Source organism: Callithrix jacchus, chromosome 4 (genome assembly GCF_049354715.1).
Source record: "Callithrix jacchus isolate 240 chromosome 4, calJac240_pri, whole genome shotgun sequence".
In the NCBI taxonomy this organism is placed as follows: domain Eukaryota; kingdom Metazoa; phylum Chordata; class Mammalia; order Primates; family Cebidae; genus Callithrix; species Callithrix jacchus.
Window position 1 is genome coordinate 34,613,907 of NC_133505.1, and position 18,214 is coordinate 34,632,120.

General features: G+C 45.9%; 1 protein-coding gene and 1 non-coding gene across 17 annotated transcripts in view; one reads left to right on the forward strand and one right to left on the reverse strand.

Annotated features, from left to right (window-relative positions):
- Positions 1-18,214, reverse strand: part of LOC103792335 (large ribosomal subunit protein uL4) — a 521,713-nt gene that overhangs the window by 330,221 nt on the left and 173,278 nt on the right. The gene's annotated exons all lie outside the window — the stretch shown is intronic.
- LOC118142795 (patr class I histocompatibility antigen, B-2 alpha chain-like) lies at positions 4,151-16,202 on the forward strand. 16 transcript variants are annotated; one of them, XR_013533884.1, is made up of 9 exons: positions 4,151-4,242; positions 4,480-5,160; positions 5,737-6,008; positions 6,124-6,237; positions 6,675-6,710; positions 6,853-7,178; positions 8,347-8,382; positions 9,461-9,580; positions 15,442-16,202. XR_013533884.1 is itself a non-coding variant. In XM_078368492.1 (4 exons), exons 3-4 carry the CDS (start codon positions 4,907-4,909, stop codon positions 5,774-5,776), a joined length of 294 nt encoding a protein of 97 aa, XP_078224618.1. In that variant the 5' UTR covers positions 4,151-4,242; positions 4,480-4,634; position 4,906; the 3' UTR covers positions 5,777-8,212. The 16 variants fall into 16 exon arrangements, 2 of the variants coding, with proteins under 2 accessions (XP_078224618.1, XP_078224619.1); XR_013533885.1 differs by lacking the exons at positions 8,347-8,382; positions 9,461-9,580; XR_013533887.1 differs by lacking the exons at positions 4,151-4,242; positions 4,480-5,160 and having other exon boundaries at positions 5,773-6,008.

An 18,214-nucleotide genomic window follows, 5' to 3' on the forward strand; every position in this document is an offset into this window, starting at 1 on the left:
CAGATGATGCAGCCCTGTCTGACAACTGGACTGCAACCTTGTGAGAGGCCCTGAGCCAGAAGCACTCAGGGAAACCTCTCCTGGATTCCCAGAATCCAGGAAATTCTCTTCTGGAAATTGTGAGAGATAATAAATATTTGTTGCTTTGAGCTGTAAAGTTTAAGTAATTTATTATGTAGCAGTAAAAAAATTAATTCAGCTTCACAAGAGAGGATGAATTATTGCACTTTAATTTTCATTTGCTCTAAATGCATTAGTATTATCATCATCATCATTATTATTGAGACAGGGTCTTGCTAGTCACTCAGGCAGGAGTGCTGTGACAGGAGTGCAGGCATACACCACCATGTCTGGCTAAAATTTTTATATCTTTGGTAGAGACAAAGGTTTTGTCATGCTGCCTAGGCTGATCTTGAACTTGTGAAATCAAGCTCTTTGCCTGACTCTGCCTCTAAAAGTGCTAGAATTACAGACATGAGCCACCACACCCAGTCTAAATTAATTATAATAAACATGTCATTTGGTTTTAAGAGGTAAGAAGAATTTCCACGGCTAAATATCATGCATTTTATTGTCATTCTCAATGATTGCTTTATTTGAACTTCAATTTTTAACTGTGTCCTAATTAAAGTCAAAAGAAAGACCCAGGCCATGCTAGGCTGATTCTGTCATGGCCCCCATGATAGACGTGTGTCCCTGGTCATTCACCTGCCCCCAGTTATTCAACCAACAGTAATATAGGTGGTGCCTTGAAGGGGTTTTTACATATATAATTGAGATCCTAAATCAGTTGACTTTAAGACAGGGACTATCCTGGGTTGGGCCATCCTCATCTGGCGAGCCCTTGAAAGGACTGGGTTCTTCCTGAGCATAGAGATTTACAGTGTGAGAGGGATTCCGCGTGAGGGGTTTCCTCTACTGCGTGGCAAAGAATGCTGGTGGGCACCGGGAATTGAGAGAAGCCTCTCTCTACCTTGACAGCGGCAAGGAACAGGAACCTCAGTCCTACAACTGCCAGAAACTCAATTCTGTCACCTCTGAATAAGCCTGAAGGAGGCCCTCAAAATGAAAACACAGCTTTAGGAAGCCCTAAAGAGAGGAACCTCCAATCATGCCCAGATTTCTGACTAAGAAAGTGCAGATAGATAAATAAGTGTTGTTTGGTCTGGTGTGGTAGCTCACATCTGTAATCCTAACGTTTGTAGGAATGAGGGAGGAGGATGACTTGCAACCAGGAGTTTGAGGCTAGCCTGGGCATTTTGGGACACCCTCCCCACTACAAAAAACAAATATATATATATATTTTAAATTTAGTTGGGCATGGTGGCACTTCCCTGTAGTCCTAGCTAGTCTGGAGACTGAGGTGGGGGGCCCCTTGAGGTCAGAAGTTTCAGGCTGCAGGGAACAATGATCACGCAATTGCACTTCACTCTGGATGACAGAGGGAGACTCTGTCTCTAAAAATAAATAGATAAACTCGATAAATGTGTGTTGCTTAAAGTCAATGTTTGTGGTTTTTTGTTATGCGGTCATATAAAATTCATACACAGGCTCAACAGACACATGGAATGAGTTTATGAATCGAAATGCACCTTATATGCTTAAAGTTAAATATTTCCTTTTTCTGGTATTTTTCATTTTAAAATGTTCTGTGATACAATTAAATTTTAATACAATCACATTTCATTCAACCAGCCAACAAAAATTTAGTCCCTAAACTGAACTAGGTATGCCCTCATAATGCTCACCTGCCTGACATTCTAGAAACTTCACAAGACTGAGGTAGAGCCACTGAAGTGTTTTAGGTGGAGAAATGACACTCTCACAGTAGAAGGACCACTGTGGAGAGAACAGTCAGGTAGCAGGTAAGGGGACAGTGCTAGAGCCACAATTCAGGAGTGACACAGTGGTGGGGACTAAAGGGAGAGGAAGGCATGAGGTTGAGAGGAATGAGAGGGAAGGGCTGGAGAAGCACGAGGTGAGGAGGAGCAGAGGGAAATAATTCAAAAGCAGCAGAATTGTTACATTTAAACACATTGTTTTACAGATTTTTAGTATATCCATCTACAAAGCCTAGGATGGTGTTCCTTACATTTTGCCTTTAACATTGTAGGTGGAAATGCCTAAAAACAAATTGCTTTTTTTTTTTGAGACGGAGATTTGCTCTTGTTACCCAGGCTGGAGTGCAATGGCGCGATCTCGGCTCACCACAACCTCTGCCTCCTGGGTTCAGGCAATTCTCCTGCCTCAGCCTCAAGACTAGCTGGGATTACAGGCACGCACCACCATGCCCAGCTAATTTTTTGTATTTTTAGTAGAGACGGGGTTTCAGCATGTTGACCAGGATGGTCTCCATCTCTCGACCTCGTGATCCACCCGTCTTGGCCTCCCAAAGTGCTGGGATTACAGGCTTGAGCTACCGCGCCCGGCCCACTTTTTATGTTTTATTTAAGTTTAAAAAAGTACTAATTGGTTTTTTTTCTTCTTCTTCTAGTAGTTTTATTTATTTACTTATTTTTATTTATTTTTAATTTTTTATTGGATTTTAGGTTTTGGGGTACATGAGCAGAGCATGCAAGACAGTTGCGTAGGTACACTCATGGCAGTGTGCTTTGCTTTCCTTTTCCCCTTCACCCACATTTGGCATTTCTCCCCAGGCTATCCCTCCCCACCTCCCCCTCCCACTGGCCCTCCCCTTTTCCCCCCAATAGACCCCAGTGTTTAGTACTCCCCTTTCTGTGTCCATGTGTTCTCATTTTTCATCACCCGCCTATGAGTGAGAGTATGTGGTGTTTCATTTTCTGTTCTTGTGTCAGTTTGCTGAGGATGATGTTCTCCAGATTCATCCATGTCCCTACAAACGACACAAACTCATCATTTCTGATTGCTGCATAATATTCCATGGTGTATATGTGCCACATTTTTCCAATCCAGTCTATTATCAATGGGCATTTGGGTTGATTCCAGGTCTTTGCTATTGTAAACAGTGTTGCAATGAACATTCGTGTACATGTGTCCTTATAGTAGAACGATTTATAGTCTTTTGGGTATATACCCAGTAATGGGATTGCTGGGTCAAATGGAATTTCTATTTCTAAGGCCTTGAGGAATCGCCACACTGTCTTCCACAATGGTTGAACTAATTTACACTAATTGTTTTAATAAAATATGTACACCAGTTAGATGTGGATACTTTGTTAAAAAAAAAAAGGCAGTGCATGATCGCTGGTGAGGAGCATTGTTACCGCATTGAACATTTCAACTGTGAGGTGAATGAAGTCTGTACTGGCTCCTGGTTGCAACATACACAACACAGTGAGCTACTGTGTATTGAGGAGGTGTCCTGGACTCACACAGAAACTCAGGGCTATGGAATGAAGGTAATTTTAAACTACAAGAGTCACAGATACATAGTCTGGGAAAGCAAAACTTAGGAGCTCTGTGAGTTGTCAGTTGTAATGCATTTAGACACGTTTATATACCAAGGGGCCAAAGTAACATTTTTTACAGATAAGATTCCTGATTATTCAGGGGTTACCAAAATTCTACTATTCACTGAAGCTAATACAAAGGAAACTGGTCTCTATTCTATCTCAGGCGCTCAGGCACAACTTTTCCAGATTAAAAAAACAGAAACAAAAAACCTGTCTCTATACCTCCATTCCCAGGACAAGCTCACTGGCACCAAGCTCCCTGGGGTGAGTTTTCTTTTTAAAAAGCCCAGGGGAGTCCAGATGTGGGGTGGGAGGCAGAAAGTCCAGTTCAGGGACAGGGATTCCAGGATGAAAAGTGAAGGGGGTGTGACTAGGTCCATGCCCAGGATTTCTCCTTGGTTTCTTAGCCGCTGGTCAAAGACTCAGGGAGATATTGAGACAGAGCGTTTGGTGCAGGAGGAGCGGGGTCTGGGAGAAGTGCCAGGGCCCCAGGCATAGCTCTTAGGGGGTGTCTGCATTGGGTAGGTGCAGCATTGGGGATTCCCCACATCCCTGCAGTTTCACTTCTCCCTCTCGCCATGTAAGTCAGGTCCTTCTTCCTGGATACTCATGACGCGTCCCCAGTTCCCACTTTCATTGGGTGCCGGGTTTCTAGAGAAGCCAATCAGTGTCGCTGTGGTCCCGGTTCAAAAGTCCCCGCGGACTCCCTCGGACTCAGATTCTCTTCACGTGTCGAGGATGGGGTCAGGGCTCCCCAATCCTCCTCCTGCTGCTCTCGGGGTCCTGGCTCTGACCAAGACCTGGGCGGGTGAGTGCGGCGTCGGGAAGGAAACGGCCTCTGCGGGGAGGAGCGAGGGGCCAGCCTGCCAGGGCGTAGGACTCGGGGAGCCGGGAGGGAGGAGGGTCGGCGGGTCTCAGCCCTCCTCGCCCCGAGGCTCCCACTCCCTGAGGCATTTCAGCACCTCCGTGTCCTGCTCGGCTGCGGGGAGCCCCGCTTCATCTCCGTGGGCTACGTGGACGACACGCAGTTCCTGCGGTTCCACAGCGACGCCGCGAATCCCAGAATGGAGCCTCGGGCACCGTGGGTGGAGCAGGAGGGACGGGAGTATTGGGAGGAGGAGACGGGACATCAAAGCCCAGCACAGACTTTCCGAGTGAACCTGCGGACCCTGCTCGGCTACTACAACCAGAGCGAAGCCTGTGAGTGACCCCGGCCCGGGGCGCAGATCACGACCCCTCCCCATCGCCTACGGATGGTCCGGGTCCTCCCGAGTCAACGGGTCCGAGATCCACCCTGAGGCTGCGGGACCCGCTCAGACCCTCGACCCGGAAGCGCCCCCAGGCGCCTTAACCCGGTTTCATTTTTAGTTTTGGCCAAGGTCCCCAAGGGTTGGCGGGACGGGAGCGGGGCCGGGGTTCGGTAGGCGGAGCTGACTGCGGGGGCAGGGCCAGCGTCTCACACCTTCCAAAGGATGATTGGCTGCGACCTGGGGTCAGACAGGCCCCTCCTCCGAGGGTATGAACAGTTCGTCTACCACCGCGAGAATTACAACGCCCTGAATGAGGACCTGCGCTCCTGGGCCGCCGCGTACATGGCGGCTCAGATCACTCACCGCAAGTGGGAGGCGAACAAATACTCAGAGCAGGTCAGGGACTACCTGGAGGGCAAGTGTGTGGAGTGGCTCCTCAGATACCTGAAGAACTGGAAGGAGACGCTGCGGCGCAGGTATCCAGGGCCATGGGGCAACTTCCCCATCTCCTGTAGATCTCCCTGGCTGGCTTCCCGCCAGGAGGGGAGGAAAATGGGACCAACGCTAGAATATCGCCCTCCTCTAATCCTGAGTGGGAAGAATCCTCCTGGGTTTCCGGATTCTGTACCAGAGAGTGTCTCTGAGGGTCCGCTCTGCTCTCTGGGGCAATTAAGGGATGAAGTCTCTGAGGGAGTGGAGGGGAAGACAATCCCTGGAATACTGATCAGGGGTTCCCTTTGACCCCACAGCAGCCTTGGGCACCAGGACTTTTCCTCTCAGGCCTTCTCTGCCTCACACTCAATGTTTGTGGGGCTCTGACTCCAGCTCTTTTGATTCCCTCGACCTTCTAGGTCAGGACCAGAAGTCGCTGTTCCCACTCAGAGACTAGAACTTTCTAATGAATAGGAGATTATCCCAGGTGCCTGTGTCCAGGCTGGTGCTCCCCTGCCCACACCAGGTGTCCTGTTCATTCTCAGGATTGTCACATGGGTGCTGCTGGGGTGTCCCATGAGGAGTGCAAAGTGCCTGAATTTTCTGACTCTTCCTTTCAGACGCTCCCAAGACACATGTGACCCACCACCCCATCTCTGACCATGAGGCCACCCTGAGGTGCTGGGCCCTGGGCTTCTACCCTGCGGAGTTCACACTGACCTGGCAGTGGGATGAGGACCAGACCCAGGACACAGAGCTTTTGGAGACCAGGACTGCAGGGGGTGGAACCTTCCAGAAGTGGGCAGCTGTGGTGGTGCTTTCTGGGGAAAAGCAGCGATACACGTACCATGTGCAGCAGAAGGGGCTGCTGGAATCCCTCACCCTGAGATGGGTAACAAGGGGGTCACATCTTTTCTTCGGGAAAGCAGGAGCCCTTCTAGAGCCCTTCAGCAGGGTTGGGGCTGAGGCCTGGAGTCAGGGTCCCTCACCTTCCCCTCCTTTCCCAGAGCCATCTTCCCAGGCCACCATCCTCATTGTGTGCATCATTGTTGACCTGGTTGTCTTTGGAGCTGTGGTCACTGGAGCTGTGGTCACTGCTGTGATGTGGAGGAAGAGCTCAGGTAGGAAAGGGTTAAGGGATGGGGTCTGAGTTTTCTTTTCTCACTGAGGACTTTATGTCCTAGTTAGAAATGTGCCTTGCTTTGCTACTGGTAAGCACGATCCACACATGGGCCGACCCAGCCTGGTGCCGTGTGGCAACAATTATCTGTAAAGCACTTGTGAAAATGAATGACAGATTCTTCACTTCAGTGACTGTGGTGGGGACCTGATCCCAGCAGTCACAAATCACAGGGGAAGATCCCTGCTGAGGACAGACCTCAGGAGGCCAGCTGATACAAGACCCACTCCCGCTTTCTTTATATTTCCTGATCCTGTCCTGGAGCTGCAGTTATGCTTTTCTGGCAACTTCTCAGGGATCAAAGACTAAGGGAGTTGCTCTGGGACCTTATGGTCCCGACTCCCTTCTGGCCTGTCATAGAACATTTTCTTCCCACAGATAGAAGCCGAGTGAGCTACTATCAGCCTGCTGATAGTAAGTACGAAGGACACTCATCCCTGAGATCCTTGGGATGTTGTGGTCGGGAGCCCATGGGGGAGCTCACCCAGCCCACAGTTCCTCCTCTGGCCACATCTCCTGTGGGCTCTGACAGCGTTCTATTTTTGTTTTACCCCAGGCAATGATAGTGCCCAGAGTTCTGGTGTGTCTCTCATGGCTTGTAAAGGTGACACCCTGACACAGGAGCCCTGATGTAAGCAGGGTGTTAGGGGGAGCAGAGGGGACGTAGCTGTGCTATGGGGTTTCTTTGACTTGAATACCTTGAGCATGCGATGGGCTGTTTGTCACCTCCTACTGTGACTAATATGAGTTTGTTCATGAATGTTTTCTCTATGGTGTGAGACAACTGCCTTGTGTGGAACTGAGAGGCAAGATTTGTTCACACCTCCCCTTTGTGACTTCAAGACCCCTGACTTATCTTTCTGTAAAGAGAAGTGTGTTCAGGTATGTCTTCACCCCTGTTAGCATAATGTGACGAGGTGGGGAGAATTGCCCACCCCATGTCCATCGTGACCCCCTTCACTGCACTGCCCCGTGTTTCTACTGTTATCTTCCCTGCTCCAGAGATCTGGGGCTTGGATGTCTTTTCGTTTCTCAACTTCATGGTGCACTGAGCTGCAAATTCTTGCTTCCCTATTAAAATTAGAATCTGGATATAAATTTCTTCAAATTCTTGCCATGGGAGGTTGATGAGTTAATTAAAGCAGAAGATAACTAAAATTTAAGGGACAAAATGAATAGAAGACCTGAGAACCTTCCAGAGTGTATGTGCTTCTTCTGCTGATCTTTTGCAGGGGAGGAGAGTAGATGGTGTTGTGGCCACTGTGGGCTTTATGTGGTCACTACTTGGCTGGGTCATCTTTGCTGCTCCAGTGGCCTTGGTCCTTCAATAGAACCTTGTCCCATCAGGACCTGTGATCACAGGGACTGAGATGTCATTTAGGGCAGTCCCTGCACACAGAAGTTCTTGTGCTATCAAGAGAATGATTTTCAGATCTGCCTAGTTCTTGCCTGCTTTCCAGGACTCTTTCCTGGATTGTATTTTTCATCCTTTCCCGAGCCCTCTTAAAGGAATAAGATTCTGGAATTTGCAAAGAGGAGGGATTTGGTAATTTCTCGTCATAGGTAACTTTCTGTTGGAACGCCTCTTCTGCTCTCTCTCCTACTCTTCCTCCTGCCCTGAGTTGTAGTGATCCTAGTGCGGGCTCCAATCCAAACCCGTGGATTTGTAAACAGTCTAATTTAGATTTATACGCAGTTGGAAAATTTGACTTAAAATTCTAGGATTATCTTTCCTGAAGAGAGACATATGATTGTGTGCTGCAGTGTGCAGGAGGGTTGGTGTGGGAGGAGGGATGGGGGGGCACACAAGCAGCACTGGTGGCAATGATGTTGGCATGAGATGATGTCGTGCTGTAGCTGCCACGAAACAGCATTTGGCCTGAGGCTGCATTAATAAAGATATTGCCTTTCCGATACGGAGGTGCTCTACGGTCATCTTTCATTGAAGTGACATTTGTTTTCTGCTAAGTAAATGAATGTTTTTGCATTTGGAAAATATCTTTAAATTAAAAACAGAATAATTTCTGTCCTTGTGGTGCATGTGTTCCAGAGAGAAGAGGCAGACGCAAGATACACTATGAGCAGAGTAAGGAAGGAAAATGCCTGTGTTAGAAGGTGGCAAGTGCTTTGGGGGTGATCCAGAGTGTGGGCCGTGGGGACAGGGAGGTGGCTGTTGTACTATGTGGCCAACGTAAGCCTTGTTGCAAATGTGACCTTCGAGGAAATATTTTATTTTATTTTTTGACAGTTGGCAGAGCTAATTGTGGCTTTATTTTGAAAAAAAAAAACAAAAAAAAAAAAAACAGGAAAACATTATCTTGTAGCTGAAGGCATGTGCCACTGGGAGTACTCCAGGCTGCCATGGGTGGGCTTAGGGCGAGGGCTGAGCCTCAGGTGCGTTTCCTGTTCCCTATGCTCCCCTGCACAGCAGCTTCCCCCGCCGGCTGTGGGGCAGTTACAGGAGAGGGTAGGCTGGGAGGGTCTGCTATGCCAGTTCACTTGGGCAGTACATTCAAGAATGTGGACACCAGCTTTCTACCACAGTCTCAATTTTCCTCATAACCATGGCTCTGGAGGTGCTGGTGCAGCTGAAGGAGCTGGAGCCCCCACCAGAGCCAAAGCTGGAGCCCAGGCTGTAGCTGAGGCCAGGGCTTGTGAGGCCCCTGTAGGCCAAGCTCACCTTAAATGAGTAGCCACTGGTGGTGTTCCTATGGATGCTCATGTTCCATAGCCCAGATTCCAGCCAGCTCTCCTTGCCCTGCAGCGGCTTCCTGTAGGTGGCAATCTCGATGTAAAGAGCCTGCTTTATGTTCATCAGCTGCTGGTGGTGGCACAGCTGCTGTGCCATGTCCTGCTTCACCCACTGCTGAACGGCCTCCAGCACGGACAGCTTGGCTTCCTTAATGGCCCGCTCCCCACACTTCCCAGCAGCCTAGATGATACCCTACAGGGGGCCCACTGGCTTTTGAGGCTCTCAGTCTCAGCCTGGAGCCAGCTGAGGTTCCAGGTCATCTCAGATCTCCGTCTCTGTGTGTCTGGTGCTTCCCAGCCAGAGCATGCCGTTCCTCCTACTTGATCTGGTGCAGGCTCTCAGCAACAGCCCACCTTCCGTTGGCGATCTCTTACTGGGCCTGGACCTCAGTGATGATGTTGTCCATGTCCAGGGAGTGGATATTGTCCATGGACAGCACCACAGATGTGTCTGAGATCGGGGACTGCAGTTCCAGGATCTCCTGTTCACACAGCTGCCAGAGGAAGCTGATCTCATCTGTCAGCCCTTCCAGGTAAGACTCCAGCTCTACCTGGTTCATGTCAGCTTCACCCACGTCCTTCTTGATGAGGACAAATTCATCCTCCATCTCTATATGAATATCTCGTCCTCATACTAGTTTTTGAAGTTTTCCACCAGCCCCTGTGTGTTGCCAAACTTGCCTCCAGCTTTAGCTTTTCCTGGCCCAGAATGTCCAGCTGCTGCCAAAGGTTGATGTAGCTTTTGATCATGTGGTCCATGTTCCTCCAAGTCATCTTCTGCTGCTTTAGGAGGCTCCACTTCATCTCCAGCATCTTATTCTATTGCTCCAGGAACTGTACCCTGTTGATGAAGGAGGCACATTTGTTTTGAGAGTCTTGATCTGCTCCTTCTCCTGTGTGCACATGGCCTGGATGTTGAGGTCTACCTCTAGCTTAAGGGGGCTCAGCAGGCTCTGGTCGACCATGATGGCTTTGATGCCCCCCATACCATGAGCCCCACCACAGCCTCCACCCAGTCCCTTGCTGTGCCCAACTACCCGAAGAGCTGCCACCACTGTTGCCCAGTTAGGAGAAGCTCAAGTAGCTGATGTGGGTGCCAGGCCCACTCATGTAGGAGCAGCTGCTGAAGGCCTGGGGCCAGAGTGGAATACCTTGTAGTACTTCTGGGTCACCCTGATGAACATGGTGGGGGCAAGTGTGCTGAGCCAGGCAAATATGCAAGAAGGAGCAGAGAAGTTGCTTCTAGGTTCAAAGAATGATTTGAAGGACATGAGGAGCTATCTATGAGGATCTAGAAAGTTCTTTCCAGGGAGGGAGGCTCCTGTGCAAATGCACTAGGGCAGGAAGGTGTCTGTATTTTGGGAAGTGGGAAGAGGCCAGAAGGGCTGGACAGAGAGTAACTGAGATGAAGTCAGAGGTGTGGCCACAGCAGGTAAGGTGTGGCCAAGGTTTTGACTTTTTCTCTGAGTGAGAAGGGGAGTTAAATTACAGTTTCGAAAAGTGGAATGTAGTAGGACTTATTCTTTAAAAGCTTCTCTCTGGCCACCCTACTGAGAACAGAATTTAAAAGTTGGGGCAAACGAGGCAGTAGAGAATCCAGTGGGAAAGGCATGTAGTTTTCCAGGATACAGATGTGCATTAACTTGACTGGGGTGTGAACAGTGGAAATAGTGGGAAGTAACAGGATCTGGATGCATCACAGCATTTGCTTATGGATAGTACCTGTATTATGAGAAACAAGAATCCAGGACAGCCATAGTTTCAGACTATGACTGTAGAAGGGTGGAGCTGCTGTCAGTGGAGATGGGGAGACTGGCAGGAGCATATGGAGGAGAGGGCATCGCAGGCATTCAGTGGAGGAGACATGTACGAGGAGTGCAGGTGAGGGGCCTGGATGCCTCTGCAGCTACAGCTTCATCATCCAATCACTCTCCTGCTTCCACCCACTGTGTCTCAGAGCCAGAGCACGGATTCTCCCCTGGGCTGTCTGCACAGGCAGATGAAATTCAGGGAAGTTATGGTTTCCAGTTGGTTATAAGTCTCAGATTAATATTGTGCTTTCTCGGATAAGTAAGGGATAAGACAATGTGTACCTAGAACGCTTATTCAGAAGACTGCAACAGTGAAAAGTTTTTGATTAATTTAAAGAAGGCTAAGAAAGAAAAAATAATGGAGCAACAATGAGGCAATACGGAAAAAGAGCGAATGACAAGGTGGACTTAAACCCAAACAGGGTAACAATGACATTAAACATAATGGACCCAAACACTATGATTACAAGACAAATAGTGCAGAGGGGTAAAAATAAATTAATAAGTAAACAAAGGTTATTTACAAAAGATACTATTGGTAGAAGATCCAGAAATTTGAAAGTAAAAAGTTAGAAAAGAAATGCCAGGCAAACATTCATAAAAAACTGCTTAGAGACACTCTACATCCTGAGACGTAGAGTACATGTAGACACCTTACGACATCTGTTTTCTTTTTTTCAGAGACAGACTCTTGCTCAGTTGCCCAGGCTGAAATGCAGTGGTGATCATAGCTGAGCTGACTGCAACCTCAAACTCCTGGGCTCAAACAATTGTCCTGCCTCTGCCTCTTAAGTAGCTAGGACTATACGCACTCACCACCACACTTGGCTATAACGTCCTTGATGTAGTTTCTTATTCATGGTGTTATCCATGAAACAATATCTTGTCACGTATTTGACCTACAGTAGGTACACAACAAATATTAGGCGAATGAAGAAATAACCCCCCCCATTAATTCAAGCCGCATCCACAATTACATTTTACAGATGAAAAGCAACATCCCAGACAAGTAAAGTAAAATTGAATTAGGTCATCCAGAGCAGAATCAGGAACACACATTCCATTCTCTGTCCTCAAGGAATCAGAGCTCTACTGGGGTAATAGCAGTATCACGTGAGTCAGATCAAGTCAGCCCATCAGGAAGCCCTGGGGCTCACAGGCCCAGCATCACATCAGATGGCTGCTACAAATCTGCACCTGACCTAATCCTGGGGAGACCCATGCTGGGGAGGACTGCCCTCCCATGACTCCCTGAGCCCACCCAGGCCCATGACCTGCACTTGGGCCACCCCTGCTCCTGCCTGGTTCATTCACCGCTGGAAACTCAGTTCCACCCTAGGGCTGCTGTGTGGTGAGGTTGCAAGTCCTTCCCCATTCCCAGCAGGGATTCCACCCAGGCCACTGCCCTGGCAGCCAACAGTGGATCTTCTTCTTCATGTGAATTAGGGGGTTTCTTGAGACCTTTCAGCCTGAGGCTGCCTCTATCCACCCTCTGTACCCTCAGGTCACCAATGTCACAGACACCATTTCTCATCAGACCCCCTGGAGAGGGAGCTCCAAATTTGAGTTCCTTTCTAATTAAATTTTACTACAAGGTCAGCAATGCAGGTAAATCTATAAAGAATATCCAAATAAAATGATAAATAGTTTTATTCAATTTCAAAGTCAAAACAAGGATATGAGAAATGAAATATAAATCACCAAAATTGTGAACAATACGGGATATTACTGACTCTTTAGAATTCAATAGAAATAAATACAAGTAAACACATTGAACAACTTTATGCCAGTTAGTTAGAACACTTAGATAAAACAGATAAGTTTATAGAAAGATACAAATTGCCAAAAGAGCTAATCTACTTCAGGCTACTGCATGGAACCAAAGTTATTGACATTATGCTAAGCTACATGTGTTGACCCAGGTATAAGAGTCATATTTTGTAAATGAAAAGCAATCTTTTCATTTTCAGCATTTTTTTAAGTGAAAGCAACTTCATTAGAGAAGTAAATAAACAAAAGAACAGCTATTCCATAGACAGAGTAGCCTTTTTAAAGTGTAGATTAATATTTTTTGAAGATGTTATTTCAGTAACAAAATTTTCACTCTGGACATACCTCCAATAAATTTGAGACATCTTAGATGAAACAAAGACTGATTTTCAAACCATTATTTTTATGGCACTGAACTCTTGGGACTCTTTGATCTGGTTACTCTATGTTCTCAACTGTGTCAACTCATTGAAGAGAACATTGTTATTAAAAGCATGTATAAGAAAAACTCAGAGAAACTGTTGTAGCTTTTTTTTCTATCTCAAACTGTTTTCCCCTCAGTACCCAAGGCTCCATGATGTCTCAAACTTTTAATCATTAATGTAAAAAGAGAAGCTTCTCAGATAATTAGAAGAAACTGTTTTAAAATTTATATGGAATCAAAAAAGAGCTCGCGTAACCAGAACAATCCTAAGTGAAAAAAACAAAGCTGAAGGCATCAGGCTGCCAGACTTCAAACTAGACCACAAGGCTACAGTAACCAAAACAGCATGGTACTGATATGAAAACAGACACATAGACCAATGGAAGAGAATGGAGAACTCAGAAACAAAATTGCACATCTACAACCATCTGATCTTCAACAAATCTGAGAAAAGCAATGGGAAAGGATTCCCTATTTAACAAGTGATGCTGGGAGAACTGGCTATTTGTATGCAGAAAACAGAAACTGGACCCCTTCCTTACACCTTATACAAAAATAAACTCAATGGGGATTAAAGACTTAAATGTACATCCAAAAACAATTAAAACCCTGGAAGAAAACCTAGGCAATACCATTCAGGATACAGGCATGGACAAAGATTTTTATGATGAAATTACCAAAAGCAACCAGAACTAAAGTGAAAATTGCCAAATTGGACCTAATTAAACTACAGAGCTTCTGCACAGCCAAAAAAACGATCATCAGAGTGAAAAGACAACCTACAGAATGGGAGAAAATGTTTGCAATCTATCCATCTGACAGAGTTCTAATATCCAGTATCTACAAGGAACTTAAGCAAATTTCCAGGAGAAAAAAAAAAAAAAAACATTAAAAAGTGGGCAAAGGACATGAACACACACTTCTCAAAAGAAGGCATACATGTGACCAAAAAGCATATTAAAAAAGCTCAACATAACGGATCATTAGAGAAACGCAAATCAAAACCACAATAAGATACCAGCTCATGCCAGTCAGAAAGGTCATTATAAAAAAAGTCAAGAAACAGTAGGTGCTGGCAAGGTTGAGGGGAAATAGGAACGATTTTATACTGTTGGTGGGAATGTAAATTAGTTCAACCACTGTGGAAGATAGCATAGAGATTCCTCAAAGGTCTAGAACTGAAATATTATTTGACCCAGGAATCCCATTACAGAATATAAAGGAATATAAATCATTCTGCTACAAAAACACATGCATGTGTATGCTCATTGCAGCAGTATTTATGATAGCAAAGACATGGAATCAATCCAAAAACTCATCAATGATAAACTGGATAAAGAACATATTGTGCATAGACACCATAGAATACTATGCAGCCATGAAAAGTAATAAGATCATGTCCTTTGCAGGGACATAGATGAAGCTGGAAGCCATTATCCTCACCAAACTAATGCAGAAACAGAAAACCAAACACCATATGTTCTCACTTATAAGTGGGAGCTGAGCAATGAGAACACATGGGCACAGGGCGGGGAACAAGACATACTGGGGTCTGTTGAGGGAGGGCAGTGGTGAAGAGAGCATTAGGAAAAATAGCTCATTCATGCTAGGTTTAATACCTAGGAGCTGAGTTGATAGGGGCAGCAAACCACCATGACACATGTTTACTTATGTAACAAACCTGCATATCCTGTGCATATACCCTCAAACTTTAAATAAAATAAAACAAGAAGCTTAAAGCATTAAAGAAAAGTAATCAGATGAGAGAATCTTTTGATTTATAAAATCTTGAGACAATAATTTTAATTTTGCTTTTAACATGTATACAAATTATTTGATACTCCTCCCTTCCAGAGATGCTGCTTAATTCCCTCCCTGTGAGTGGGGCTTGGACTTAATGATGCACTTCTGATATGGTCTGGCTCTGTGTCCCCACTCAAATCTCACCTTGAATTGTCATGTGAATTGTAATTCCCATGTGCTGGGGAGAAAACCTGTGGGAGGTGATTGAATCATGGGATGGTTCACCATGCTGTTCTCATAATAATAGTGATTTCTCATGAGATCTGATGGTTTTATAAGGGGCTTTTCCTCATTTTGCTCTGCATTTCTCTCTCCTGAAACCATGTGAAGAAGGACATGTTTGCTTCCCCTTCTGCCATAAATGTAAGTTTCCTAAGGCTGCCTCCTCATGCAGAACTGTGAGTCAATTAAATTTCTTTCCTTTATAAATTACCCAGTCTCAGTTATTTCTTTATAGTAGTGTGAGAACAGACTGATACAGCTTCTAACAGATAGAGTAATGCTGACATAAGAGTTTCTGACTCTGAGTGTGGAATATAAAACTCACAGTGGCTTTCCCCTTCTGTCTCTCTGTCTCTGGGAGAAGCCAGATGCTGTGTCATAAGCAGCCCTGCAGGAAGATCCATGTGGCTAAGAACTGAGGCCTCCTGGGACCGGAAAACAAGGAACAAGGCCTTCTGCAATGGCCATTTGACTGAGCCATGTTTCATGTGGATTCCCAGCTCCAGTTGAACCCTCAGATGATGCAGCCCTTGGCTGACAGCTGGACTGCAGCCTCGTGACAGGCCCTGAGCCAGAAGCACTCAGGGAAACCTCTCCTAGGTTCCTGAGTATTGGAAAATGTGGGAGCTGTTAAGTTTTCAGTAATTTGTTATACAACAGTAAATAACTAATACAGCTTCACAAGAGAGGATGAATTATTTCACTTAAATTTTCATTTGCTTTAAATTTATTATCATCATCATTATTATTGAGACTGTCTTCCTCTGCCACTCAGGCAGGAGTGCTGTAGCAGGATGACAGCTCACTGCAGTCTCGACCTTCTGGGCTCAAGTGATCTTCCCAGCTCAGCTGTCTGAGTAGCTGGGAGTACAAGCATGCACCACCATGCCTGGCTAAAATTTTTATATTTTTGGTAGAGACAAAGGTTTTGCCATGCTGCCTAGGCTGATCTTGAACTCATGAAATAAGGCTCTCTGCCTGACTCTGCTTCTGAAAGTGCTGGGATTGCAGGTATGAGCCACCACTTCTCGCCTAAATTAATTATAGAATATTAAACATGTCATTTGGTTTTAAGAGGTAAGAAGAATTTCCATGGCTAAATATAATGTATTTTATTATCATTCACAATGATTGTTTTATTTGAACTTCAATTTCCAACTGTGTCCCAATTAAAGTCAAAAGAAAGACCCAGGCCATGCTAGATGGATTATCGCATGGCCCCCATGATAGACATGTGCCGCTGCCCATTCACCTGCCGCAGTTATTGAACGAACAATAATGTAGGTGCTGTCTTGAGGGGATTTTTACATATATAATTAAGGTCCTAAATCAGTTGACTTTAAGACAGGGACTATCCTGGGTCGGGCCATCTTCATCTGGTGAACCATTGATAGGACTGGGTTCTTCCTAAGCATACAGATTTACAGTGCAAGAGGAATTCAGCATGGGGGGTTTCCTCCACTGTGTGGCAAAGAATGCTGATGGGCACCAGGAATTGAGAGAAGCCTCTCTCTACCTTGACAGCAGGCAAGGAACAGGAACCTCAGTCCTACAACTGCCAGAGACTCAATTCTGTTGCCTCTGAATGAGCCTGAAGGGGGCCCTCAAAATGAAAACACAGCTTTGAGAAGCCCTAAACAGAGAACCCTCCAATCATGCCCAGAATTCTGACTAAGGAACTGTAAATAGATAAATAAGTGTTGTTTGGTCAGGTGTGTAGCTCACCCCTGTAATCCTAAGGTTTATGGGAATATTGGAGGATGATGACTTGCAACCAGGAGTTTGAGACTAGCCTGGGCAATTTGGGAGATGTGAGCAACCCCCCATATAGGAAGGAGAGCTAAGCAGAATCCTGGCACAATTAAGGCCTGAAGAATATCTCAGTCTGTGGTGTTATTACTCAGTTATTTCCTTTTATATAATTTTTATATAATCAAATATTAGTTTATAGAATTAGGCCTTGGAGAATACCTCAGTTTATAGTGTTATTACTTAGTTATTTCTCTTTGTATAATCCTTTATATATAATCATATGTAAGTTCATAGAATGAGTGCCTACAGAATATCTTACCACTCAGTTATTTCCATATATATATATATATATATATAAAACTGTATCTTAGTTCATAATTGGAGAAATGCCTAGAGTAGACAGTACACAGCATGAATTAAGGAATAAGCAGCTTATAGTCAGAGGAATGTCTGGAGCAGACACAGTGCAGAGCATGATTTAAGGGAAAACAGTTATATCAGGACAAGAACGCATAGCCCAGGTGGCAGCGCGCAGTATCGTAAAGCGTGCATACCCGCTGGATGGCAGGCTTGGGGAAAGAGCCACTCCTCCTGATAAAGGGGTTGTAGGACCTGGCTCCAGTTCTTGTGGAAGGTTGCCCCCAGACCAGCAATCGCACCTTGGTGACTGTGAACTTTATCGGCTCTTGTTACTATGCTGCTGCTCAAAGAGCATCTTCCTGCAGAACTCATTGGAAGCTACCAGCAGGTGGCGGTAACCCTGACAGCTCTGTCACTGCTGTGTGACTGAAATCATCCTCCTATAAATATTAGGAGTAGCTTGCCCATAGATAGGGATATTGCACACTGCACCCTCTTCACTGCGCACAGCCCACCTCCATGCCTCAGTGACCTAACAGGGGCGGGCCCCTTGTTTTATTACTCAGGACCCTACCACTATACTTAAAGATGATTTCACTCACTTCCGCCCCTTAATCTATACACAATAAATACGCTTCTGGACATTCGGGGCCTCGTCTGACCCCGCTCATAGGTGGCATGCCCCCCGAGCCCAGCTGCATTTTCCTTGTACTTCTGTGTCCTGTCTCTTTGTTTCTCAGATCCTGCACCTCAGCACAGCATAAGGGCCACCCCATGACCCTGTGGGGCCTCAGCCCTACAGGGACAACTTCTTTACAAAAAAGAATTTCTTTTGAAGAATTTAGTTGGGCATGGTGGCACTTCCCTGTAGTCTTAGCTACTCTGGAGACTGAGGTAAGGGGGACCCTAGAGGCCAGGAGTTTGAGGCTGCAGTGAGCCATGATCAGGCAACCGCACTTCACCCTGGATGACAGAGGGAGACTCTGTCTCTAAACATAAATAAATAAATACAATAAAAGGGCATT

Coding starts and splice junctions, on each gene's coding strand:
- LOC118142795 (XM_078368492.1), top strand. CDS start 4,907: ATGATTGGCTGCGACCTGGGGTCAGACAGGCCCCTCCTCCGAGGGTAT. Junction 5,161..5,736: donor AAGGAGACGCTGCGGCGCAG/GTATCCAGGGCC, acceptor TCTTCCTTTCAG/ACGCTCCCAAGACACATGTG.